A 26372-nucleotide genomic window follows, 5' to 3' on the forward strand; every position below is an offset into this window, starting at 1 on the left:
CTGCCCTGCTCCTTTCACTTTACCTGCTCCTGTTCTTGAGCTTCCCTGCTTCTTTCCTGCCCCTGTAACTGTGCCTCTTTTCTTGTCCTTCTCTTTCCCTGCTACAGTCACTGCTGCTAGCCTGCTCCTGTCCTGCTACAGTACTTCCCTTGTCCTGCCCCTGTTCTTACTCCTGTCATTGCTCCAGCCTTGCTCCTTTCCTTCTACTGCAACTGCTCCTTCCCCTGCTCCTATCCCTCCACTGCTCCTGTTCTTTCCCTGCCCTGTTTCTTTCATTGCTCCTCGCCTTGCATGCGCCCTGACCATGTCCTGCCCCTGCTCCTGCCACTGTCCCTGCTCCTGTCTGTCCTCCTGTCCCTGTTCCTGTCCCTGCACCTATCCTGTCCCTGCTACTGTCCTTTCCCTGCCATGCTCCTCTTCTGCGCCAGTACTTCCCCTGCCCTGCCATTGCAACTGTCCTGCTCCAGTTCATTCCCTATCCTGGTCTTGCCCTGCTCCAGTCCCTGCTCCTATCCTGCCCCTGCTCTTTTCCCACTCCTGCTCCTGTCCTTTCCCTGCCCAGCTCCTCTCCTTTGCCTCTGTTCGTCTCCTGGAACTGCTACTGTCCTACTCTTGTCCTACTACAGTACTTCCCTTGTCCTTCTCCTGCATAGTCTCTGCTACTGTCCTGCTTCTTTCCTTCCTCTTTGTCCTGCAATCCTGACCCTTTCCTTCTCCCAACACAGCTGCTGTCCCTTCTCCTGCTTATGTCTACATTCTAGGACAACTTTTCATGGGCTGTAAATACTGATCCTTTAGTAAAACCATAGAAAACGCCTATAACTGACAAATGCAATTTGTGAGACTCAAACTCTAAAAGATATATTGTGTAGATTGACGTGCTTTTGACTTGTTGTCTACATTGTAGATTGACAAGTGCTTAGTAAATATCTTTCAAATATCTGTTGTACAACTTTTCATGGTCTGAAAAGGCTTTTCTATCAAATATAAATGCTGAATCTTCTTGGTGTTCCTGACTGTGCTCTATAGTGGCTTCCAGCCCATTCTCGACTTGAGATTAAACAGATAATTAAAAGTTTTAGACCATTTTAGACCAGGAGTAGCGTAGCTCAGAGACACTACAGTGGTCTTGGCCCATTTGAACTCCCTTGGTCTTCACCTGAATGCGGAGAAAAGCCACAGAAATTGTGTCACAGAAATCAGCAGAGTATTGAGGGCCGTCCGCAGCGGGTGTCCGCCATCAGGGTTTGTATAATGAGCTGCTTTGCACAACGCACTGTGACCGCTCTGCAATGTCATAAACTGTTGGGTCTGTCGGCTTCGGGAGCTCAAGCTGTGCCCCGGTGTCTGTAGCATGGATCTATTATATTATCTGGATAGGGTTCGCGAGCCAAATTGAGTAGTGGCCTCTTCGCAGAATGCAGCCTTTTGGTCGGACCATTTCGGCCTCTAAAATTACCGAAAATGCTAAATAACTTTTAGTCTAAAAATAAATATAAGGAATTTCACTCTTGACTGTTTCTAAAATACTTTTGTATTATTATTTGTATAAAACAATTTTGACATCACGTGAACGATGTACGTGCACCGAGCGCGCACGCAACCCTCATGAACGAGCCTCGGAAGAGCATGTGACAAAAACTAAACACAAGCAGAAGAAAGTGGACACGACGAGACCACGATACATGTAAGTTGTGTTTTTATGTCATTCCTCACGGTTTCACACATCATTCAATATGAAGTGTAAATCAATGATTACTCAGTTAACACAAGCTAACATAAGCTAACCTTTAGCTAGACGAAAAGATGCATTTGGAACGACACGTCGTGATGGCTCATGCCTTCTGCAAATAAATAACTAATTAATTCTCCCTACAAAATGTTATAAGAGACAAAAGGTTAAGTTTAACACAGACCAAGGAAAACTAGAGAAAGAATGGGGAAATAAAGTGATGTTTGTATTATGCACAATCAAAAACTACCAATATTCAAATATAACCTGCTGAAATGGGTAATATCTTACATAATATAAATGTAAAGGAATTAAAAAGTGACAGTCGTGTACTCACAGGGGCAGATGAGACTACATTTAAGGTTTTATTACCAATTTCATAATAAATTGTGCTGTGTTTAAACAGCAAAGCACACGCTTGTTTTCTAAATGAATGTCATGGATTTACTTCCATGGAATACGTGCAGAGATTTAGAAAACATGTCAGTTATGTTCTAACTTCTAAGGTTTAAACTTATGCATAAGTAAACAACTTTTGGTACTAGCTTTAAAAATGACTGTGAAAAGAAAAATATTAGTGTTTCAGAACAAAATGTAAATCTGTCAATATATTATTCCCGCTTTTCTCTGTTAAATGTACATAATATATCGATGTTCTAATGATTATCTTTCTCATCTTCTCCAGAGTGAAGCAGCCGTCCAGAGCAGAGCTGTCTGTCCTGACCAGTGAGTTTAGCCTCTGTCTGTGCTGACCAGAGCCCTACAGGTCACTGCAGACACAGACTCATCTCAAGTAAACTCCTGACGACTCCTAAGCTGATTCTGATTCTAATAATAATGATAATTATAATAATGAACAGTACACAGACTCGAAAACTCCTCTTAATAAGGGAGTCCCACATTGTAGCTTTAAAACTCAACTCAAACTGGCTAAAATCAAACCAGATGTATGAACATTTCCTTGTTGTATTAAACTTTTGTATGTTGTATTGTTTCGTTACATTAGGACTGCAGATCAAATTATATTTTTAGCTTCAATCAGATTATTTATTCAACACGTTTTTTCATGTTCATTATTCTTATTAAATACATTAATAAACAAATGTATTTTGTATTTATTAAAGATTGACATGATACAAAAATGACACGTCATTTCTCACTGTGGCCCTCAGAGGCAAACGTTGTTGTGATTTTGGGCTTTACAAAAATAAATTGAATTGAATTGACACACAAGGAAACTGAATATTATTAAATACTGCTTAACTCCATTATGTAACAGAATTGATGATTATGTTTTATATTTCTCCTCATTTGATTAAATAAATCAGCATATTGGCCAAATTGTAAACTGAAAAGTTAATAGCAAAATGAATACCCAAACCAAAAACAATACAGAAAATGATGACGGCGACATTATTACAACTCTAAATGAGCAAATGTACTTTGTTGTCAATTAAACCGGACTTTTTATCTTATCACTTCTTTATAATTCTCATTAATCAGACCTTTACAACATGATACATGTATATTTGTAGATGGATTTAACAATTCATCATTATACATTACGTAAACAGACCATTTCAAATGGAAATATTCCAAAAGTCCGCCCTGACCGTTCTCAGTCTTTCACGCTCTCGGCGTGCTCGCTCCCGACGCCAAAGCCTCATGGCGATGTCATCACAACGCCAATGAGCACGCTCCATTGGCTTCAATTGGCTTCCATCTTGCCTTCTGGGGGTTTGGTCTGTAGCAACAGTAGCAACAACCTGGAGCTCAATGTCCAGAAGACAGTGGAAGTCACAGCCCCCGTGCCCCCTCACCCTGACCAACTCCTCCATCATCTTCACGTCTTAACAGCGCTGCATTTCCCATCATTAATTTTGGCTTAGGCTTTGCAGATTATGCAGATGGCTGCAGGCAGTATTCTTACTGCAAGTATGCCTGTTTTGCAAGGTGCCTTCAGCTACCTTTCTCTTACGTGAGTACAGCAGCTGGCGTATGGGTTGAGCCTTGTCATCTCATGTTTTAGAACCTAAAAAAAAATTTCAGGAAATTACACAACGCTACTACCCGCAAAGGGAATTAAATAAGAGAGAAAAACAAACCTTGCTTGCCTTGACATGCTGTTGTAATGAATGTCTTGTGAGGGCAAAAATGCTTAGACTCAGTCTGGTGATGATTTATGGATGTAAAAACTACTCAGAAGATGTCAAACCCCCACCTATGATGTCACAAATCTGATTTCTGAAGCTCAGAGAAGAGGACTTAACATGATTCATCAAACAAGCATGAATGAAGCTAAATCTAACTTCAGGTATGTTTCTGATGAGGAAATAATTTTATAAAAGTTCAACACTTTTTATTTTGCATAATGTGTCCTTTAAAATCACCTATTGCACACCCACCCCACTGAAAATGTTAATGGCTTCAAAAACTATATGTCTCCAGGACGCTTTACATAACTGCCATCATGTGAAGTCACCATAGTTCTCCTAAATTTGTTTGTGTATTTCCAAACCAATATCATCATTATTCAGTTGGTCATAATTTCAAATTGTATGCAAACAACAACCCAACTCCCAACTTTCTGATTTAGTAATGACAATTTGAATTTAAAGTCAATAACTGAACAAACTATAAACACTTACATACAAACAACACATTTAATAACATGATCACATTTTTCTGTACATAATGATTTAGTTCAGAATTATCAGTAAATCAGAGAATATAATTGAGTAATCCAAAACCGGAACTCTACTCATAATGTTTATATAATGTCAGTTTCTTTTCGTTCTTTTTTAATCTTAAGTTCATCATTATTATTTTTTTTTTTCATTTTTCGAAATAAAAAACACAGAACAACAAAACAAAAACAAACATGGCAGGACCAGAGAAAAGCATGTTGGGTAACACTGACTGACAATAAGAATTTAAGAAAATAAGGTATCCAAAGACAAAAGAAAGAAAAAAAGGAAAGGGCACACGGGTTCCAAAATTAAAGTCCCATTTATCCAGTTTCTACAGTCGAACACTAGAGTAGACATATTCAGTGTTGTTGCTGTCGGCTTGCCTTGTTGCTCTGTTGGAAGAGTGATGCATTAAGGCCGCATAATGGATGTCCTCTTCATTCTGACAAGACAAAAAACAAAAACAAGACGCATAATTAAAAATAAAATGCATCTATACGAAAGTCTGTCTGCAGTCCTACCTCTATGTTGAGTGCAGGTGGAGCTGAAAAGAGATGCATTAGAAATTAATTGGAACAGACATTTAACAGTGTATTTATGCTCTCAAAGCTGCTTACATTTCTTCCTGAGCTTGTAAATAGCCAAAACCAGTAACAGAGATAGGATTAAAGTCACCACCAAACCTCCAATCAAGAGATGCACCAGGACTGAGGCCACGTCTTTGTCTGAAACGAGCAAGGAAAATTTGAAGTTCGTTGTTACTTTACTGGAGGAGGGTCCCCCATCTTCTTGTTTCAATAGATATGTTAAATATATCTCGCGCCTCTAGCCAAACAGATATGTGTTTATGTTTGTGACACCGGGTGTATATATATATATATATATATATATAGAGAGAGAGAGAGAGAGAGAGAGAGAGAGAGAGAGAGAGAGAGAGAGAGAGAGAGAGAGAGAGAGAGAGAGAGAGAGAGAGAGAGAGAGAGAGAGAGAGAGAGAGAGTATTTTTCTGTGTTGATAAATCATATTGTATAACACCATGATGGTAAAGGAGCAATCAGAATTTTAAAAAATGTCCTTAGTTAGTTCCTGAGTAAGAATTTTTTGTATTTTGACCACACTGCACTAGACTTACAGTAGGTCACACTTGCACACACACCACTCCAAAGTTGAGTGTAAATTGGGACTAAACCTGGAACTAAACCAGAAAAGATCTAAACTTAACCAGATGTAGAACATGACCATTTGCATCATAGTAATTACCTTCCGAGTTTGATTTGCTTTTAGTTCCAGTGAGCAGTTTTCCGCACAAGGTCACGGCACATGTTGTCCAATCTCTGGTTGCGTGGCCATCAGTATGGGAAGGTTGTAGATGCAGGAGTTTGTTGAACTGTCCGTATTGCTTTCACCCTGATCAGTGTTTCCTCCGTGACTGTACAAAACTCCTTTTCCGGACTCCTTAGACGGGCTAAACCAGTAGACACCGTGTTCTCCACTGAAGATTCCGTTGTCAAAGCAGCCATCCATTGTCGCCGAGCTTCGAATACCAGAATTCTCTGGCATCAATTCAAAGACCGAAGTTGTAAAATGGAACCCGGCACCTTCGACATCCAAAGTAATCGCTTCCAAAAAGTCTACGTTGTACAAATTGCTACTCATGCAGAAGTAGGTGGCTGCGTCGGAAAAATGCAAATCTTTAATCTTCAAATTGTTGTAATTGTCTGTATTATTAAGTGTAAAACGTGGGTCAACTTTAGATAAGTCTTTTTTCAAACCCAACTTGTTGTAAGATGTAATTTTTACTGTTTTTTGCCCAATTGCTTGCTTGTACCAGTAACACATAACAATATCGGCATCTTGGCAATTGCAGTATAGCGTTAAACTATGTCCAACACGGCAATGCAGAGAAACATAGCATAAACTTGGAAAAGATCCTACAAAGAATTACAAAGACAATTATTTACACATTTTGTTTCTCTTAGCCAATTAACATTTTAAATAGCTGCTTACCCCCAATGATAAGGATGAGGTTCATAACAAAGTTATAAGCTGACATTGTATCTGAAGTTTCAGCGGTGAGTGCATCAAAGCTGTGTGTTCTTATAAAGGCAGACTCTGTCAGATTGGCCAATAAGATTTGACAAAGTGTTTTGTTACTCTACACATGACCTCATTACAAAAAATGAGGTCATGCACATATGCTTAGGAAATGTGCAATTAAAAAATCTGCACATAGGTGTAGGGCAATTACATAACTGAGGGAATGTACAATCAAAAAAACTGCACACACATGCTTAAGCTGTAGTGACTACCAGGCCCCTCTTGTTGAATCGCATAAGTATTTTTTGGGCTCCTATTTTTGTATTCAATGTTGATGTTGATTTAAATGCATTGTATTGTTGGTGATGTTGTTTGTATGTAAAGCATGTGACCCCTGTCCCAGGGCAAATTTCTCCCATGACAATAAAAGATTATCTTATCGTATCTTCACTTTGAAGTATACACGTGTTGTAGTGTAGTAATATGCACTATTCATACTTTCTTATAATTTAAAGCTGAAACCCAACTGTTTTTCCTTGTTAATTAATAGACTAATCAGTAGACTATTTTTATTATTTGTCAATCTTTCGATCTTTAACATTTTCCTGTAGCATTACTCACATCAGATGCAACTGTTTAGAGATAAGATAAGATATTCCTTTTTTTGTCCCACATGGGGAAATTTCATTGATGCAACGCAGGTAAATACAGAGGTAGACAGAAGAAAAGAACAGATCACTTATAGGAAGTTTGAAAGACACTCTCAGTAGAAGATCTCCTACATGACATTCCAATATTCTAATAATTCGAGAAATCAGATACTTATTCGGTTGTTTGTGGGACTTTTTAATACAGCTTCAGGCCAGTGGCTCTCACGTCCCACCTGATGAAGACACTGGAGCGGCTGGTCCTGGACCACCTCCGCTCCACCGTGAGCTCAGCCATGGACCCGCTGCAGTTTGCATATTGGCCTGGCATCGGAGTGGAGGACACCGTCATCTCCCTGCTGCACCGCTCTCTCTCTCACCTGGAAAAGCCTGGCAGCTCTGTGAGGATCCTGTTCTTCGATCTTTCCAGCGCCTTCAACACCATCCAGCCGCTGCTCCTGAGGGACAAGCTGGAGACTGCTGGTGTGGAGTATGACCTGGCAGACTGGATCCTGGACTACCTCACAGACCGACCCCAGTTTGTGAGAGCACGGGACTGTGTGTCTGACACTCGGACCTGCAGTGTGGGGGCGCCCCAGGGCACTGTCCTCGCGCCCTTTCTCTTCACCCTTTACACTGCAGACTTCAGACACGACACGGACAGCTGTGTCCTGCAGAAGTTCTCTGACGACTCTGCCATCATCGGACTCATCACGGATGATGATGATGCGGAGTACAGAGGACTGGCGCAGCACTATGTGGACTGGTGTCAGCGGAACCACCTCCTCATCAACGCGGGGAAGACCAAGGAGATGGTGGTGGATTTCCGCAGACGCCACTCCACTGCCCCCTTACCAGTGAACATCCAGGGAAGGGACATTGAGAGAGTGGACTCATACAAGTACCTGGGTGTTCATCTGAACCACAAACTGGACTGGACTCATAACACAGACGCACTGTACAGGTAGAGCCAGAGTCGGCTCTACTTCCTGAGGAGACTGAGGTCTTTTGGAGTGACAGGGCCACTCCTGAAGACCTCCTATGACTCTGTGGTGGCATCAGCCCTCCTGTACGGTGTGGCCTGCTGGAGCAGCAGCATCACAGAGAGGGAGAGGAAGAGGCTGGACAAAGTCATCAAGAAGTCCAGCTCCGTCCTGGGCTGTGCTCTGGACTCGGTGCAGGAGGTGGGGGACAGAAGGGTCCTGGCTAGATTGTTGTTGTTGTTGTTGTTTTATGGCGGTTGGCATCCAATTGTTGCATTACCGCCAGACTTTATTCCTCAGACTTTTCGTAGTCCTCAGATTCACATCTATGCTGGACCATGAGTCTCACCCCCTGCAGGACACTCAAGGAAGGAGTACTTTTACGGACTACGACAGAGTCTGAGGACTACGACAAAGTCTGAGGAATAAAGTCTGGCGGTAATGCAACACTTGGATGCCAACCGCCATAAAACAACAACAACAACAACAACAACAACTCTACTTTATTCTTTAGACTTTATTCTTTAGGCTTTATTCTTTAGACTTAATTCTTTAGACTTTATTCTTTAGACTTTATTCTTTCTGCCACAACTCTGGTATTTTTGACCCCCTGAACATCAATGAAAAGTCACGGGTCACCGAGTTTATAGACATGCAAATTTTCTAGTTATATATTTAACTCACTTCAACATTACTGCAGCTCAATTGTAAGATTCATCATTTCATGATACTGAATAGCGAAATTAGCATGTAGCAAAGTGTAATTTGGAACTAGGCTATGAAACCTAATTTTTCTTAATTGCACTGTATCTTAACCATGAGTTGTTCTCACCTGAACATCCAAGCAGTTTCTTAGGTGAAGATAAATGCAGAGAAGGTGGTGAATCTGACATATTTGTCTTTTTAAAGATTTGTTTTGCAAGAACAGTGTGAAATGGGGATGAGAGAGAAGGGAGGACATGCAGTAAAGTGTTGGAGTCTGTAATAAAACTCACAACACAGCGGCCAGCTGCACTTGGAGCCTAGCGTACATGTGCTGTGCCATAACCACTCCACCACTGGGCAGCACAAATTTGATGTATTTATATTCAAATTAAATTAAATCAGAAAGAGAAACCTGTGTGCTAACATTTGCTCTATTAACAAACAAACATTATCAAAAAAGCATCTTAGACTTGACTTAACTATGACTAAACTCACGAAATAACAATACTGTCTACTTCATTTAATACAGTTATGCATTCATGACTGTGTAATGCCATCATAAATGTCCATAAGAAGCAGCAGCGGCAATGTTTGTTTACCCAGAAACACAGACCATGCAGCCTGAAGCTCGAGTGCGGCGACGAGAAAGGAGGCTATGCTAACACTAGCTAAACCGACCCAGGGAAAATGCGACACCTGACTGGTCAGTTATTATAGTTTAGAACTTGATTTATGAACAAAATGGCTAAATAAATTGTAGAGCTGTTTAATACAAACATTTTAGGCCAAAATGTCAAGCCTCACAGCAGCAGTTACAAATAAAAAGGCTCAGTTTTTCCAATAGAAGTGAATGGGTATCAGAATCTGATAAAACTGCAGCCTACTTCCAATTTTGCACGCAGCAGATAAAGTGTTAGCCCAGTCCACTGATTTTGATGGTCTATGTGCCCGGTTCTTGTGAGCTTCTAATCCTCAGCACGCCCGTGGGAAGTGCTGCTCAGGCCACCACTGTCGCACTTGCATCACACGATCCATAATCCTTTGGAAGTTGATCAACCTAACACAGTAATTAATCATTTCATAGCAAATGTAGGATATATCTTTTCGCTTAAATCTTTTGATTAATTTTAATTGTTTTCCAATTTTGTGCCATTCTTAAAGGTGGTATGGACGATTTTTTTCAGCAAATTTTTTCTCATATTTCCTCGTGGCGTGGATAAATCATTTGTCCTGCCACGTATCAATCATAAAACGCACCTACTGCTCACCTGCAGCCGCGTCAGGCTCGTCCCCACGTTTCCGCGTGCCTAAGCGCATGGATCTATCATAATATAGTTCCCTCAGTGTACGGGGCAAAATGAAGACGGAGAAAGACAGTTCGAGCTGACGCAGAAGTGGACAGAAATCTACGGGAGACGAGCGATGCGATGCGCTCCGTTGCGCTAATAAACAAACGCACGTGTGTGTTGTATCAGTCCGCACGGGGAGGGCGCATGCGCACTTCCGCCTGCGTTCTCAAATCGCCGAAAAATCGTCCATACCGCCTTTAACAATTTCCTATTCAGATAAATGCTGCTTTATGTCGTATTTGGTGCGCACACGCTGTAAATCCAGTGGGTGGGGCCACTTGAACATGAATATTTTGGGGCGGTTCTATTGAAATTATGCTGATTTTTATCCGCTGCATTTACCACCAGCTGCTCTGCGTATGGCAGGATCAGAGCCCTGCGCACAGGTTCATGAATACCACGTGACCTCCAGTGTACCAAGAAATGTAGACCCAAATTTACACTATTTTCACTGCAATGTTTTACTGGCAAGGGCCAGTATATAAGCAAGAAGGTTTGTGTTAAGCAAGAAGGTTTGTGTGTGTGTGTAGTGAATAACACGATAATATTAGTTATGTTATAGTTAAGCTATAGCTTTATATATATATAGTTAAGTTATAGCTTTATATATATATATATATATATATATATATATATATATATACATCTCCTTTATATCGCTCTCAAACTCTTCACGTGGGGTCATTCCCATCATTGCTCTCATTTCCGTTCTAAACAACGCAATGTCATGCTGCATTTCGCAGTCTTTATCTGCGCAGAACCCCATCTCAGCATTTTACCCGCTAGCCGTGTTAGCCTTGTTAGCTTGTGAGGCGGATTGTTTTTTAATGGGCCCGTGGGTCGGCAGCTTTGTTTGTCTTGGTCGCATAGTTTTACCAGGCTTATGTCTTCCTTGTCCTCTCATTTTTTGTTCGTCTTTTCTGGAATTATGATGGTCAAACTATATTTCTAATGCTAGTTTCTGCAGTGATGGAGGGAGCGCATGTACGCAGGAAGTCTCCAAAACGTGTGGTTTTCCTATATGTATACATTACAGACCAAAAGTTTGGACACCACAGAGTGAAGGCCAACAAAATGGCCAACAAAATAGCCAACAAAATGGCCAACAAGTGCTAAGCATCTCTGGGAACTCCTTCAAGACTGTTGGAAGACCATTTCAGGTGACTACCTGGGACTGTGTATGATCTCACTGAAGGCCCAAGCCCCAGGCCCACGGCCCGCCACCGCTTGAAGCTCATCAAGAGAATGCCAAGAGTGTGCGAAGCAGTAATCAAAGCTAAGACATATTTTCAGTTGTTTCACACTTTTTTTTTAAGTATATAATTGTGTTAATTCATAGTTTTGATGCCTTCAGTGTGAATCTACAATTTTCATTGTCATGAAAATAAAGAAAACTCTTTGAATGAGAAGGTGTGTCCAAACTTTTGGTCTTTACTGTATATAGATACAATGTGTCTTCTTGAAATTTGAGTTGGAGTCTTGGCAGAAATGATTACTGACACGACAGCAGCGACTGCATGTACACCCAAAGGTGCTACAACAAGAGAAGAAGCAGTCTGAGTGTTCCGACCGAGTAATGCCTGGGTTGAGGTATCGTGCTTTCAGGCACATGCAAGAATATTTGCAAAAGACATGTTGTACCCAATCATTAACACCGCATGAATTTTGTATCATCCAATCAGAAGGCTCCACTCTCACCTTTATATTCTACCTCTGCCCACATCGATTCAGACTTTCAAAAGCAGCTCAGGCCCGTAACAATGGTGATGTTGAAAACTGTCATCTTTCCTGTGCTCTGGACTCTGTAAGTACGAGCAACAAAGCAGAACTAACCTGAGTATTTATGCTGTATTTCAGGTACTACTCAGTCAGTGAAGTTCAGCAGGAAGAATGTTTCAAAACTCTAAAGCTTGGAGAAACAGTAGTTATAAAATGTCTGATCAAATGTATCTGTTTCCTGCTTCCGAAGAGTGCACACGCTTTTTCGCTCGCTCCGCTTGCTATCGCTGCTTTCCTTATTTATTTTGCTTTTTAATCAGTTTTTGTCTTCCAAACATTTTTGCTTTAGACTTTTTGAAGTAAACCAAGGATTTTAAGATTTTTTTTCCAGTTTTAACGACATATCTGACGCCAGCGACATGTCCGGGAGAAGAAGGGAGAATATCAACAAGAAATTAATGAGCTGAAAACACGGATATTTGTTTTGGAATCTGAAAAAGTTCTTCACGATACCATTCCTGTGTCAACCGATGGTAAGAAGAGCACACTTTTTACAAGACAAACTGCTACTTTTAACCTAAACCGCAGTGACTCTGTGTCGTTTCCAAAACTGTCTAAAAACCAGAAAGACCAGGCTGTTTCTTGGAACAAACTTGGAGCAAAGCCTAAACGATACAAAGATAACGTGAAGTCACCTAAAATACAGCTCACAAACAGATGTTTACCACTTTCAGAGATGGAATTAAATGAAAAAAGGAAAGATGACGTGGCCAAAATACAGCGAGGAGGAACTGTGCCAGGAGCCAAGGTCACGCAGATTGTTTTGGTTGGAAACTGCGCGATAAGTCACGTGACGCATGAAAAGATGAACACACATTCTTTTCCAAGCGCCAATGTTTCTGAGATAACGTCACTCCTTCCAAATATATGGCTAGGCATGGAGGAGCTAAACAGCTGATTGTGCACGTGGGTGCAGTGGACATGCGGCGGGAACAGACTGAAGTTTTGAAAAAAGACTTCTTGAAGTTATTCGACGTGCTTGATAAAATGGAAATCAAAACTTTCATAAGTGGACCTCTTCCAAACATCGACAGGAGGATAAACAAGTTTAGCCGGCTTCTTCAGCTGAACACATGGCTGTCCAAAGAGTGTGCCCCGAGAGGACTACACTACATTGAGAACTTCTATCTATTCTGGAAACAAGAGGACCTAAGAGAAATGGCCCCCACCTATGCAGAGGTGGAGTGAGGGTGCTGACAGAGAACCTGCTCCACGCTCTGAGGCATTGGACTGGGCCTGGACAGGGTCCTGAGCAGATAGTTAGAGAAGAGAGGAATGAGAGAAGAATTCCTGCTCCATCAGCCAGAGACCGAGCTAATGTTTCAACATCAAAAGCACCACAACCTCAGCCTCCACCAAAGGATTCATCAGCAGCTGCTCCACCACCACCAGCAAAGGATTCAGCTCCAGCTGCTCCACATTCACCTCCACCGCCTCCAGCAAAGGAACAATCTTCAAAGGCCTTGGACCCATCTGTGACAAGCCCAACAACATCCCTGTCATCGCCCCTGCCTTCACACCAGCCCTGGGTTCCCCCTGCAACATCTACTCCCACTAAAGATTCATCATTCTCCTTCTCATCTCCACTCTCACCCATTGGCCTTCCCAGCCATTTTGAAAGTCTGATCAAATCAGGCATTAAGATGGCTCCACTCACGCCCAATATAGCAAGGGCTATGTCAATACTTATCAACTCTTCCCTGCACAAGACGACTACACCAACAAAAGCCCCACCACCCATCCCCCCTCGCCTCTCACCTGGTCCCAAACTCTCCTTGGCTACAAAAGCCCCACCACCCATCCAACCTCGCCTTTCACCTGGTATCTCTCATAGCTAGGATGCACTGGGTCTCAGCATTGCCGGGACGTATTGTCATATTAAAAATCAAACCAACCCGGGGCCCTATGTAAAAAGAGCCCCCCCTAGAGCTATTTCTGTAGTCACATCATCACACAGATGGAAAAACAAAATGCGAGTCAGGCCCAATCTGAGAAATGTGATTCATATTCCCTGTGAAAAGATAAAGCCCAGTCTCACTGAAACTAGTCTGAAACTTGCTGTGCTAAATGTCAGATCCTTATGTAACAAACCTCTCTTAATTAATAATTTTATTTCTTCTTATAATCTTGATTTTATGTTTTTAACTGAAACATGGCTTGACAAAAACACAGGAAATGTAGTTCTGATAGAATCTGCTCCACCCAACTTTAAGTTTGAATCTGAAACACGAGAAAACAAAAAAGGGGGTGGAGTCTGTGCTGTCTTTAGAGATGAAATAATTACCCGCAGGTTGTCTTTTGGGGTGTTTTCATCATTTGAGTATGTATCCTTTAAAATGGAGCTAAAACGGTCTCCATCCATTCTCTTCATTGTTTTATACAAGCCTCCCCAGCACTGCCAAAGTTTTATTGATGATTTTACTGAGATGCTTTCAGTTGTATGCACAGACTTTGATGGTTTGGTCATTACAGGTGATTTTAATGTGCATGTTGATAATATTTGTGACAGAAACGCTAAAGAGCTTGATGCTGTCCTTGAAACCTTCAGTCTTACACAGCATGTGAGAGGCCCCACCCACAGCAAAGGACACACTCTAGATCTCATAATTACAAAGGAGGTAAATATTTCAAATATTAATGTGATTGATGTTGCTCTGTCTGATCATTTCTGTGTCTTCTTTGACCTGTCTGTTTCTCCCAAACCACCGGTTGGTCCTGCAGTTGTTCAGAGGAGACACATAAGTGATGGCACATGTGCACTGTTTATGGAAATGATAAACTTTGAAAATGTCTCATGTTCTAATGTAAATGATTTGTTGAACTCTGTTACATCTAGTGTTTTGAATGTTCTGGACACCATCGCCCTATGAAGGCTAAAATGGTTAAAAATGAGCAGAAGGCGCCGTGGAGAAATGATGATTCGGTCAGGGCACAGAAAAGGGAGTGCCGTAGGGCCGAACGGAAATGGCGCAAGTCAAAGCTCCAGGTTCAAAAAGAGATTTACAAAGAGAAGCTGAACATGTACAACCTAATCTTATGTAGAACTAGGGAAAGATATTTTTCTGAAATAATTGGAAGCTGCAGTAACAACTCGCGTGTCCTGTTTGCCACAGTAAACAGATTAACAAACCCTCCAGCTCAGCTGCCGTTAGAACTCATTTCCACATCCAAGTGTAATGAGTTTGCATTATTCTTTAATGACAAAGTTCAGGGCATTAAAAATGCTATAAATTCTCCAATGCAAAAAATTACCCTAAAACCACCAAGACACTTTGAGCTAACTCACTTTGCACCAGTAACTGACAAAACTGTCCATGAGATCATCACCAGTCTGAGTTCATCTACATGCTGCCTCGATGTGTTACCCACCAGATTTCTAAAGTCTGTGCTGAACAGTTTGTTAGCACCATTCACTCACATAGTTAACATGTCGCTTCAATCTGGAACATTCCCAATGTCTTTGAAAACTGCGGTCAGAAAGCCTCTCCTAAAGAAGAGCAGTCTTGATGCCGCAGTACTGAGTAATTACCGGCCCATCTCTAATCTGCCATTTTGGGGCAAAGTCCTTGAAAAGGTTGTTTACCAACAGCTCACAGATTTCCTCTTAATAAACAACTCATTTGATGTTTTTTCAGTCAGGTTTTAGACCTCATCACAGCACTGAGACTGCTCTTGTCAAGGTGACAAATGACATCCGCCTGAACACTGACACGGGCAAAGCCTCAGTCTTAATTCTGTTAGATCTGAGTGCTGCTTTTGACACTGTCAATCATGGGATCCTCTTACAGAGACTAGAGGACTGGGTGGGCATCACTGGTACTGCCCTACACTGGTTAAGGTCCTATCTGGAAGACAGGAAGTACTTTGTTGAAATTGGTAGCTGTGTCTCAGACCACATGACCCTGACCTGTGGAGTGCCCCAAGGGTCAGTCCTGGGTCCCCTTCTGTTCAACCTCTACATGCTGCCGTTAGGTCAGTTGATACGCAGTGAAAATGTGTCCTATCACAATTATGCAGACGACACTCAGATCTATGTTTCACTGTCGGCAGGTGAATATGGACCAGTAGATTCACTCTGTCACTGCATCCAACAGATCAGTTTGTGGATGCAAAACAACTTTCTCCAGCTGAACTCTACAACAAGACAAGACTGAAATAATCGTTTTTCGCCCACAGAAACAAAGAGAAAGTGTTAGCGGTCACCTCCAGAGTCTCGCTCTAAAACCTACAAACCAAATTAGAAATCTGGGGGTAATAATGGACTCAGACTTGAACTTTAATAGCCACGTCAAATCAATAACATCAGCAGCTTTTTACCATCTAAAAAACATTGCCAAAATAAAAAAATATAGTGTCAAAACCAGATTTAGAGATACTTATCCATGCGTTTGTCTCCAGTAGACTAGACTACTGTAACGGCCGCTCACTGGCCTCTCCAAACGAGCTGTAAAACAGCAGCAGTACATCCAGAACGCTGCTGCTCGGGTCCTGACTAGAACAAGGAAGTACGTGATGTGGTTTAAGTGACGTTCCCATGGGGTGGTGTGTGACAAGAAGAAGTCGCGGACACTGTTCTGTACTTTTCGAAGATGTTTAATACAGATAACAGCATCAGATAACAGGACAGCAGAAAACAGCGCCCTGGGTCCGCTGGTGATCAGGAAGACGAACCCCCTCTCTGGGCATACCTCGCCTTTATATACTGAAACCGCACAAAGACCGATAAACAATATCTGACAGGTATGATATCACACATGTAAAGGCCGGTTAGCCAATAAGAGATCAGATGTAAAGAATATCCATATTTGGGTAGGATGAGGACCGAAAAGCTCTCCTCTCTAAAACTGGAGAACTTACAGAAATGAGATCATGAGAAAACACAGCTGTATACAAGGCATCTCAAGGCCTCGCAGCCAATGGAGACATCTCCCATTCGGTAGTTAATCAGATGTGGGCCCCTTACATTCCGTGGAATAGACATTTTGGTAGAAACACACATATTCCTAAAAGCCAGTCTCAGAATGAGGCCTAACTTTGCATGGACCTAGTTTTAATACACTTCATACGATCACATTAGTCCTGTTCTCAGGTCTCAGCACTGGCTCCTGTGGCTCAGAGAATAGACTTTAAAGCAGCTCTGCTTGTGTACAAGTCTCTCCATGGCCTAGCACCAAAGTACATCTTGGATATGTTAGTGCCATATGAACCATCTCGGACTCTGAGGACCTCAGGGACCGGCCTCCTGCTGGTGCCCAGAGTCAGGACAAAACATGGGGAATCTGCGTTTCAGTTTTATGCAGCTAAAATCTGGAACAGTCTTCCTGAAGATGTGAGACAGGCTTCTACTCTGACAATGTTCAAATCTAAGCTAAAAACAATTTTGTTTAGCTGTATGCCGCATATGACTGAAAGGATTTTTTCTTTGCACTCTTCTCTTTTGTTTGTGATTTTATTAGTTTAGACAATCAGTTGGATTGATAATTTTTAATTTAGTTAATTTTATTGTATTTCTGTTTCTGTAATTTCTTTGTGATTTGAATGCATTTTTCCTGCTGTGTGAAGCACTTTGAATTGCCTTGTGTATGAAATGTGCTCTACAAATAAACTTGCCTTGCCTTCTCTTTGGATCCGGCATTGTTCCGGAGATTGAAGAAGAGTCGGTGCAGTCAAAGTCTGTGCAGTCTGTGGTCCAGAGTCCAGATTATATCAGAGTGCAGCAAGGAGACTCTGTGACTCTAAGCTGTTCTTTTAGCTCAAGCCACAGTAAAACAGAACATATCCGGGTCACTTGGGTTAAAACCTCTGAGATTATTTCTTGGAATAATAATGAATGAGAGTCTTTGTAAGATAAATGCAATTACTAAAGAAACGGCATGTGTTCATGACATGACCTTGAGGAACGTTAGTTCTACTGCAGATGGGACTTAACTCTGTGTGGTGACTGCCTGTGGACACACACGGATTGGGAATGGGACCAGGATTCATGTGCACGGTATGAAAAATGCTTTCCATACATTGAAATGAGGTTGGTTTGGTTCATAATGGAGGTGCGAGAATACTGGCAATACAGTAATCTTACTGTACAGTAATCATGTCATGAATGTATGTATATTTAAAGATTCATCTCAAATTTTAAAGTGTATCTACTTAGTGAGTTGGAATGGAAGGTTAAAACCCTTCTGAAGCTGTTTAACTCATGCATTTTACAACATTCACTCTGTGATCAGCCCGCCAACATTCATATAATTGTGCATTCTCCACCTACCCCATGTGACATGGAGAAAATGTTGAAAACAAACAGAGGAATCATCTGCCAGTCAGGTGCAGTACCTTAAAATAAACTGTTCATAAATCAAATGATGATTATCTAAAAAGTTCAAATATTGGCAAAGCAATCAATGAAGACATCACTACTTGATCATAATACTTGTATTTATTGAACCTGTATAAAGGAATACAAAAAATATCTGTGCTTTTGTTTGCAGATGGAGTTCTTTCTGCAGTGCCTGACCTCAGTCGCACTGTCCTTGTCTTGATTGTGTTGAATGTAGTTTTCGGTTTGGCAGTGGTTGTCCTGGTTTGGCTGGTTTATAGCTATAGGAAAAATGATCAAACAGGTACTGACCACATTCACATCACACACAGATGAGAACACATTTCCACACCCAAGTAACGCTGTTTCTATTACAGAAGTAGATTCCCGTCATGGCACTAATGGTGAAAAGGTCATAGTGCACTTTTTCCTTTCATTGCACATTTATAAAGACATAGTACATCATTATTTAGGCCTTGTGTTGTTCTTTTTTTCAGGTTGAAGATGAGATTACTTATGCAGGAGTGAATGTGATGTCTTGGAGCGCCTCTTGTAGGTCAGCCTCAGGAACACCAAGACAGGACATAGTGGTTTATTCAGAAGTGAGGTGCCAAGGTGACTGACATATTATGTGTAGAATCAAAGCCAAGTTATTATTAAGTAATTATGATTAGACATTTCTGGAATAAGTGCCTAATAACTTGTGCTCATTAACACCATAGCTTGGTCCTGATGAAACAAAAAAATATTGTTATTGTTTAATTAATCTGAAATTAATTATAATCTCATAGTCATATGAAACGTTAATATGACTATGAGATTATAATTTATTTCAGGTTAATTTAATTTATTGTTAACTATAAACATGTTTAAACTTTTCTCTGCAAATTCAGTATTTTGGAATGTCAATATTGTAAAATAAAAACTATATATTATTAAATGTGCAATGATGAGAATATGTTGAATGCTGAGAATGCTTCATTACCACCATCACTGTAAAGTAACGGAGGAATTTTTTTTTCAAATGTGGCTTTGATTCTCTGTGTGAAAATCCTTTTGAACAGTGGAATGAGAGAAAAAATATAATAATGTCATTTATTAGATAAGTATTTCACCAAATAGAATTCGGTTTATTGATTTGAGATTATTACACATTATTGTGTGTGTGTGTGTGTGTGTGTGTGTGTGTTTTCGTGTAACAAAAATCGAAAAAGAAAAACACAGAGTTAAAACACAAAACTAAAATAATAGGAAAAGCAAAAGCAAAAAAAGCAAAACATTTCCCCTTTTCTACGTGTCCCAATAACTGACAAATGTATACATTTTCAAATTCAGTGTAAAATTAAGTCTTTACATTTTATAAATGTCAAAAATTGCATTCCACAGTCTGGATCCGTAGCTAAGCATTGTGGCGTCCGGATTTGAACCTCTGTACCGAAGTGCAGCTCTCCCTATGCGGTTGTAGAAAGTTTTAACAGCGCAGGAGATCAGTAATGATTTCTGTTATTATCTAACTAAATAAGCCTGCCTGATAAGAGACTTCTCTTTGGAAAGTCTTTCACTCATTTAGATTAAAGGTCCCATATCATGCAAAATCGACTTTTCAGAGCTTTTAACCTTCTTAAGCTAGGTAGACACTGTGGCGTCAAATTTGCGCCCGACGCAGAAGTTGGACGCCTGTACATTTGAAGACGGACGCACGTCTGTAAAATACACTCAACAGCAGACGTGTGTCCGAGTCGTCCTGCGCTCATGCGCAGTGGAGGAGTTGTGCTGTGTTGCTTTTCTCGTGGTCTAAATGAAGTTTAATGGCGGACCATGGCTTTGGTTTATTAACTTTACAAAGTCCAAAAGCGGAGGCGATGGGCCCGCATATACTTCAGAGCTGAGCAGTATTTGCTCTGAGAGCTGCGTCTTAAGGATTTTTTTTATCTTGCGGGGTTTGTTTTTGGTCTGCTTCCGGGTCGTATGTAGCATGTCACTGGAGCGTCATCTCTGATTGGCTGCTGCACCGTGTCCAACGCAGAAAGTTGGACAAAGTTGGAGTGACTTGTGGGGTGGAATTTACAACAAAGTTACATTTGAGTGGTGGCGCTATTGCCACGATAAAGAAGAAGATGGAGCGCAAGAGCTGTACACACACCGTCTCCATGCTGAGACTACGTCACGGGTGGGCGGGGGACACACGCTCTCGCTGAGACTACGTCACGGGTTGGGCGGGGGAGGCGGATTGCTCTTTGCAAGGGTGGGGGCGAATCTCAAACCAAGCCGTCTGCATTTCCGGGTTTGTGAGTGGGGTCCAAGGTATGGGTGAGATTTCATAACTATTATGTTATGGGTGTTGCACAACACTTATTATTATTATTATTATCAGATTATGCCCTTAGGGTAGACTACGAAACAGGAAAAATAGCATGATATGGGATCTTTAATGAGAGAAGTGAGTAAATTAGTGCATCTCGCTGTTGTGGCTCGCTCCTCTGCACTTTTGGCCCAGCACTCAGAGAGGACAGAAATATTTGTGTGTTTTGAGCACACAAATATTTGTGTGCTCAAAACAGGTGTGCAGGTGTTCAATTTAAATTCTTGGTTTATTTTGAGAGCTTTTCTGGATTGTTGTTGATCTGCTCCTAATGCAGTATGTCAACAGACACACACTGACAATAAGAAGCAGCACACCCATCCTGAGAAGGGACAACTTGACCAGGACTCGAATGTGTACGTCCGGGTCTCCATTCTCTCCAGTTTCTCTCTCTTTAAACTGTAAAACCGTCCCACTACCAAACAGTACATGCCCACAGGAGGCCACGGCACAGTAGTATGTCCCAGCATCGAACCAGCTCACGTTGGGCTTCCACAGGTGGTACGTGCAGTTCAGAGCCCCATACTCTGGGCCTTCGGTGTGGAGAAGGCCCAGTCCGGAGCCTTGTTTGAACCAATAGATGCTGCTCTCCTCAGTGCACGTCCCTGGCCTCACTGAGCAGCCAAATGTGACAGAAGATCCAGGGTCTGCCAACACTAATGAAGGCGACTGGGTTACATATTTGGCGACGGATTCTGCAGGATCTATAAAAAATAAGAAAGTTGATTACGGTATTTTTTTACTTTTATTTTTAAGGCAGGACACTGCAGGTAAATAGGGGCTGAAATGCCTACATCAATTTGAAACCGCTGTACATTACCGAATGTAAGAAAATGTATTTGATTTTAGGGTTTGGGTTAGGGTTGATCATCATGTATTGTTTTCTTTTTTTTACATTTAAATGTTTTTATTTTCTAAATTTAAGAACACATAAAAAACAACACCAGTGAAGGGGAAGCAAGACCAGAGAGAGCTCAGATATTAATTAATAAAGTTAATAAAGACATCAAACCAATCATAAAAAGAAAAGGAAGAAAAAAATAGGAAACCCAAAGAAAAAGTCCCATGTTGTCCAAAGTCTGTCAAATTTATACATTTTCATGTCAAGTCTGAATGTAATTTTTTACATATTACGAATGTCCAATATAATATTAGTCCAGTCCAAGCCCCCAGCGGCAGAGATGGCGTCCCATTCAAGTCAATGGCAGCTGCTCAGTGGTGCATGAGGCCATTTAGCCTTTAGCCTTCGAGGACTGCGACCCGGGAGCAAGCCCCCAGCAGCCAAGATGGCCGCCCATTCAAGTCAATGAGTGCTGCTCAGTAGCGCATGTCACCAGTTTGCCTTTAGCTAACTCTTTGGACACTGCAGCCCAGAAGTGACGTAGGTCTGCGTCCGGTTAGCGTACCATGTGATTGTACTGACCAATCAGAGAGAGTTACTAGAGCAGCGCAGAGCACAGTGTGAGATAAAGCGAAATATTAAACAACTGGTTTGGTTTTGAACCGGAAAAAATAAATCTATTGCCATGGCTCAATAGTTTAGAGTTATTATTCAGTGTTTTGTGGTTTATCGCAAATAAAATATAAAACCATAAAAAAAATTCTAGTTAGTAAACATTTTCACTGTCAATGGAAATAATTCTGGTCCTAAGTACATGGAATGTATTATCTAAAATTGATTTCTTAAATTACCGATTTTTAATCATATCATTCTACAACATGTTAAATGTATTCAGATGACATGTTTACGTGCAAAACATGCTAAAGTCATGATTAAGTCCGTATTTAGGTTTCTTGTCTGTGTAATACAGATAACACTGATGGACACGAAACATAACATTGATTAGTTTATACCTGGCAAAACATTCCATTTCTATAGCATTTATTACGTTATTTAGTTTTTCAGGCATAGCAATTTCAAGACATCGCTTCTGAGTAATAGATCCGCGGCCCTCAGGTCCGTGGTGGTCATTAGTTTGATGATTTGTTCAGTTATTAAACTCATGGATCATAGTTTTACGCGTGTATAGCTTTTTCGAGGCATTTGGGCTCATCCACGGCATCTCGTCCCGTTCATTTCACTTACACACGCTCTGATTGGTCTAGACGGTCACGAGCTGGGCTAGAGCGGCGCGCTAGAGCGTACCCGAAGCTAACAGCTTTAAATTCGTTTTAAAGACACCTGAAGAATCTTAAAATTGGAAAAAGTCAATGACCCATAAATAAGTAAGAATTGCCGCCATATCCGACTTTTTGGAAAGCTCTACGTCCCCTGTCAGCCGAACACGAACAGTTTTTAGTTACATTGCGCTCTAGGGAAAAAAAGCTTTATGGACGCACGATGCAGTACCAAAGGAGTGGCCACTGGGGTAGTCTGCGACATGCTGCGACTAGCCATACCCTATCCAGATATTATAATAGATTCATGCCCGGGAGTTACGTAGGTTTGCTTACCATGTGATCGTGCTGACCAATCAGAGCGAGAGTTGCTAGAGCAGCCAGAGCCCAGTGTGAGATAAAGCAAAATATTAAACAACTGGTTTTAGGAAAACTGAAGGATTTTGAACCGTAAAAAGTAAATGACCCAATAACAGGCATTATTTTAGTAGCTCCATGGTGTGCACGGGGCGAGAGATCATAAAATCATTTTCACTCATGGATCAATTAAGCTCATGGTCTAATGCTGTTGTGCTGCTTCTTTACTTTTACAGTACATCAGAACATTTGCTCATTAATGCAATTTTGTTTATGTACGTCAATTTAATTATTATATTGTATACATAGTGCTTTACTGTAAATTTTGTATATGTGTTTACCAAAATCTATTAATGTCACAGCTCAATATTTTAGTGTTATTATTCAGTGTTTTGTGGTGTATCGCAAATAGAATATAAAACCATTAAAAATGTCTTGTTTGCAAACATTTTCACTGACAATGGAAATAATTCTGATTCTTATTATTATGTATTATTATGTATTATCTAAAATAGATTTCTTAAATTTAGGATTTTGTTTCTGCCAAATGCCTATCATTCTACAACATGTCAAATGCATTCAGATGACGTGTTTATCTACATGCCAAACATGCTGAAGTCATGATTAAGTCAGTATTTAGGCTGCTTGTATTTGAAGTACAGATAACACTGATGCACACGAAACGTGACATTGATTATTTTATACCTGGCAAAACATTCCATTTCCTTGTTTTCCTTCTATAGCATTTATTACGTTATTTAGTTTTTCAGTCATAAACAGTTCAAGACATCGCTTCTGAGTAGTACATCCACGGCTCTCAGATCCATGGCCCTCAGATCCACGGCCTTCAGATCCGTGGTGGTCATTAGTTCCATGATTTGTTCTGTTATTGAACCCTTGGATCCATAGTTTTACACCTGCAGCTCATTCATGGAATTTGGGCAGGTTCACGGCATCTTTGCGTGTTCACAACACCTACACGAGCTGATTGGTCTCTAGATCTATGATGTGAGGTCATTTTGGAGCATGCTATGTAAACCTTTACTATATATTGCTTATATTGTGCTTATGTGGGTGTGTTTGTGAATGTGCGTATAGGTGGCAAAAAATCTTACTAGAAATATATTCTCATTCTAGGGTGTGCAAACATTTTAGTGCGTTATTGGGATTTTTTTTGTACAATAATTTTTTTTTAATTTTTTAATTTTGGGCTCTATTTAATAATAGGAATTTGCGGATCTGCAACACTGTTCACACCCGCTGCCCATTATGCTGCACATTGGTGTCAGAACAATCGCTTTACGAAAAGGCGGAATTACGGGGAGAGAGAAAAGGACCCACTCCTCCTGAGTCGCTCAAGTCTCCCTCGCGTCCGTCTGTCCGTCTGTAGGAGTTAGATCCCCCTTCACTGTGGAACTCCTCCAGGTTTCTTGTGGTTTTTTGTAGTTTTTCCTGGCCGAGAAGGAGGGTCTAAGGACAGAGGACTCTGGAACATCGTCCCTCGCCACCACAGACATTGCTTAATCAGTCTTTCACTGTGGCCCTCAGAGGCAACGGTTGTTGTGATTTTGGGCATTACATAAATAAATTGAATTGCAACTGAATTGAAAAAGTGAAACCGTGCTGTGCTGGGGCAGCAGAGGCACCCTGAGGACAAATAGGTAGAAACTGAAATTCAGCACTTTATTTGAAGTTAGTTAGTTAGTTAGTTAGTTTGTTTGTTTGTTTGTTTGATATCCTATGTAAATCTAAGGGCAATAGTTTGATTTTAGTGACGGACTGCCTTCCGAATTTTACGCCACGGCTTAAAAAATTACGCTGTTAATTCTCTGTGAATGTAACCTCTGAGCAGGAGTAAGGGAGCAATTCAAAGCAATAAAAAAAAACAATTTGAGGACATCACATTTAAGGAATCCACCAAATCTTTTTTTTTTTTTTCAAAAGATATACACAAAATTGAGAAAAACTAAATCATATCTGATAAAGTGGTGCAAGAAATAGAAATGTTCAAATCATCATATAAGCTTTTGTCAAGTAGGACTAAAAATATTCAGTTTGCAGTACAATTTTTTGTTTTTTTTTAAGAAAGCTTATTACATACAACCAAAACTAAAAGAACATTTACCTTGAACGTTGAGAAACATTCCTTGTCCAAACTCCACCACATTATTATGGGAGCTGCCACAGAAGTAGAGAGCCGTGTCCTGAGCTTGAACGTAGGAGATGTGGAGATGGTTCTGTCCCTCTTGCCTCTGCACGGCAAAACGCGGGTGCTTCTCCAGCCACACCAGTATCTTGGACGGTGTGTCGAACTTGTAAATGGTGGCTAGGACTGTGGGGCCACTTCCCAGTCTCTGCCGATACCACGAATAATGGCTGGCCACTTGCGTACTGTTGTAGTAGCAGTGTAGAGTCACGCTACTCCCAATGTGGACAGAAGTAATGCCAACATCTTGAATCACGGATGATAAAGTTACGGTTGCCATCTGACAAACTGAGAACAGAAATTTTAGCTTTGACTATTTATGTTTTTAATGTGAAATGTTGGTAAAACTTACAGACTGCGTAAAGAAGAAGCAGGTGCATCTTGGCGAGGGAGAGATAGAAAGCTAATGTAACGTGGTTTCTAAAGGGGTCAAGTGGTGCCTGAGACAAGAAATTGCAAATGTAGAAAGTAGAGCAAAATGTCAGACCACAAATTCACTTATTGAGTAATTTTCAGTAAATCAAATCAAAACAAATCAAATGTATTTTTAAAGCACAATTCATACAAACTGCAATTCAAAGTGCTTTACAGTGTTTAAAACACAATTTAAAAAAACAAAATAAAAACACAATGCAATTTATAAAAATGTAAAACAATGTACGTCAGAGTAAAACAAAGAATAAAAATAATGTTGTATTTTAAAATATTAAAAAACAGGTAAAATGACTAAACAAAACAGTTTTTAGCTTGGATTTAAACACAGCCAAGGTGGGGGCCTGTCTCACAACTTCGGGAAGGCTATTCATGACCTTTGCCCCATAGACCTGGAACGCAGATTCCCCGTGTCTGGTCTTGGCTCTGGGCACCAGCAGGAGGCTGAGAGTCTGAGATGATTCATATGGCAGTCTGTGATGTATTTTGGTGCAAGGCCATGGAGAGACTTATACACAAGTAGAGCTGTTTTAAAGTCTATTCTCTGAGCCACAGGGAGCCAGACTTGAGAACAGGACTGATGAGCTCATACTTCCTGGTTCTTGTCAGGACCCGAGCAGCAGCGTTCTGAATTAACTGCAGTTGTTTTACAGCTCATTTGG

General features: G+C 40.9%; 2 protein-coding genes across 2 annotated transcripts; both read right to left on the reverse strand.

Annotated features, from left to right (window-relative positions):
* Positions 1-4722: 4722 nt before the first annotated feature.
* LOC140372100 (uncharacterized) lies at positions 4723-6423 on the reverse strand. The gene is made up of 2 exons (XM_072459382.1): positions 5743-6423; positions 4723-4864 (listed from the first exon to the last, which is right to left on the reverse strand). The coding sequence occupies exons 1-2, from the start codon at positions 6259-6261 to the stop codon at positions 4754-4756; spliced, it is 630 nt and encodes a 209-aa protein (XP_072315483.1). The 5' UTR covers positions 6262-6423; the 3' UTR covers positions 4723-4753.
* LOC140372101 (uncharacterized) lies at positions 6297-25558 on the reverse strand. Its single transcript, XM_072459383.1, has 3 exons — positions 25198-25558; positions 20898-21301; positions 6297-6353 (listed from the first exon to the last, which is right to left on the reverse strand). Exons 1-3 carry the CDS (start codon positions 25556-25558, stop codon positions 6297-6299), a joined length of 822 nt encoding a protein of 273 aa, XP_072315484.1.
* Between the last annotated feature and the right edge of the window lie 814 nt (positions 25559-26372).

This window comes from Eucyclogobius newberryi, unplaced genomic scaffold (assembly GCF_026437365.1).
Source record: "Eucyclogobius newberryi isolate DKJ021-1_F unplaced genomic scaffold, fEucNew1.0.hap1 SCAF_22, whole genome shotgun sequence".
Lineage (NCBI taxonomy): Eukaryota > Metazoa > Chordata > Actinopteri > Gobiiformes > Gobiidae > Eucyclogobius > Eucyclogobius newberryi.

Coding starts and splice junctions, on each gene's coding strand:
- LOC140372100 (XM_072459382.1), bottom strand. CDS start 6,261: ATGTGTTACTGGTACAAGCAAGCAATTGGGCAAAAAACAGTAAAAATT. Junction 4,865..5,742: donor AACCAGAGATTGGACAACAT/GTGCCGTGACCT, acceptor TTGTCTTGTCAG/AATGAAGAGGACATCCATTA.
- LOC140372101 (XM_072459383.1), bottom strand. CDS start 25,558: ATGGCAACCGTAACTTTATCATCCGTGATTCAAGATGTTGGCATTACT. Junction 21,302..25,197: donor AATGTTTCTCAACGTTCAAG/GTAAATGTTCTT, acceptor TATTTTTTATAG/ATCCTGCAGAATCCGTCGCC. Junction 6,354..20,897: donor TGGGTGTGCTGCTTCTTATT/GTCAGTGTGTGT, acceptor AATTCTTTGTAG/GATCTTTTCCAAGTTTATGC.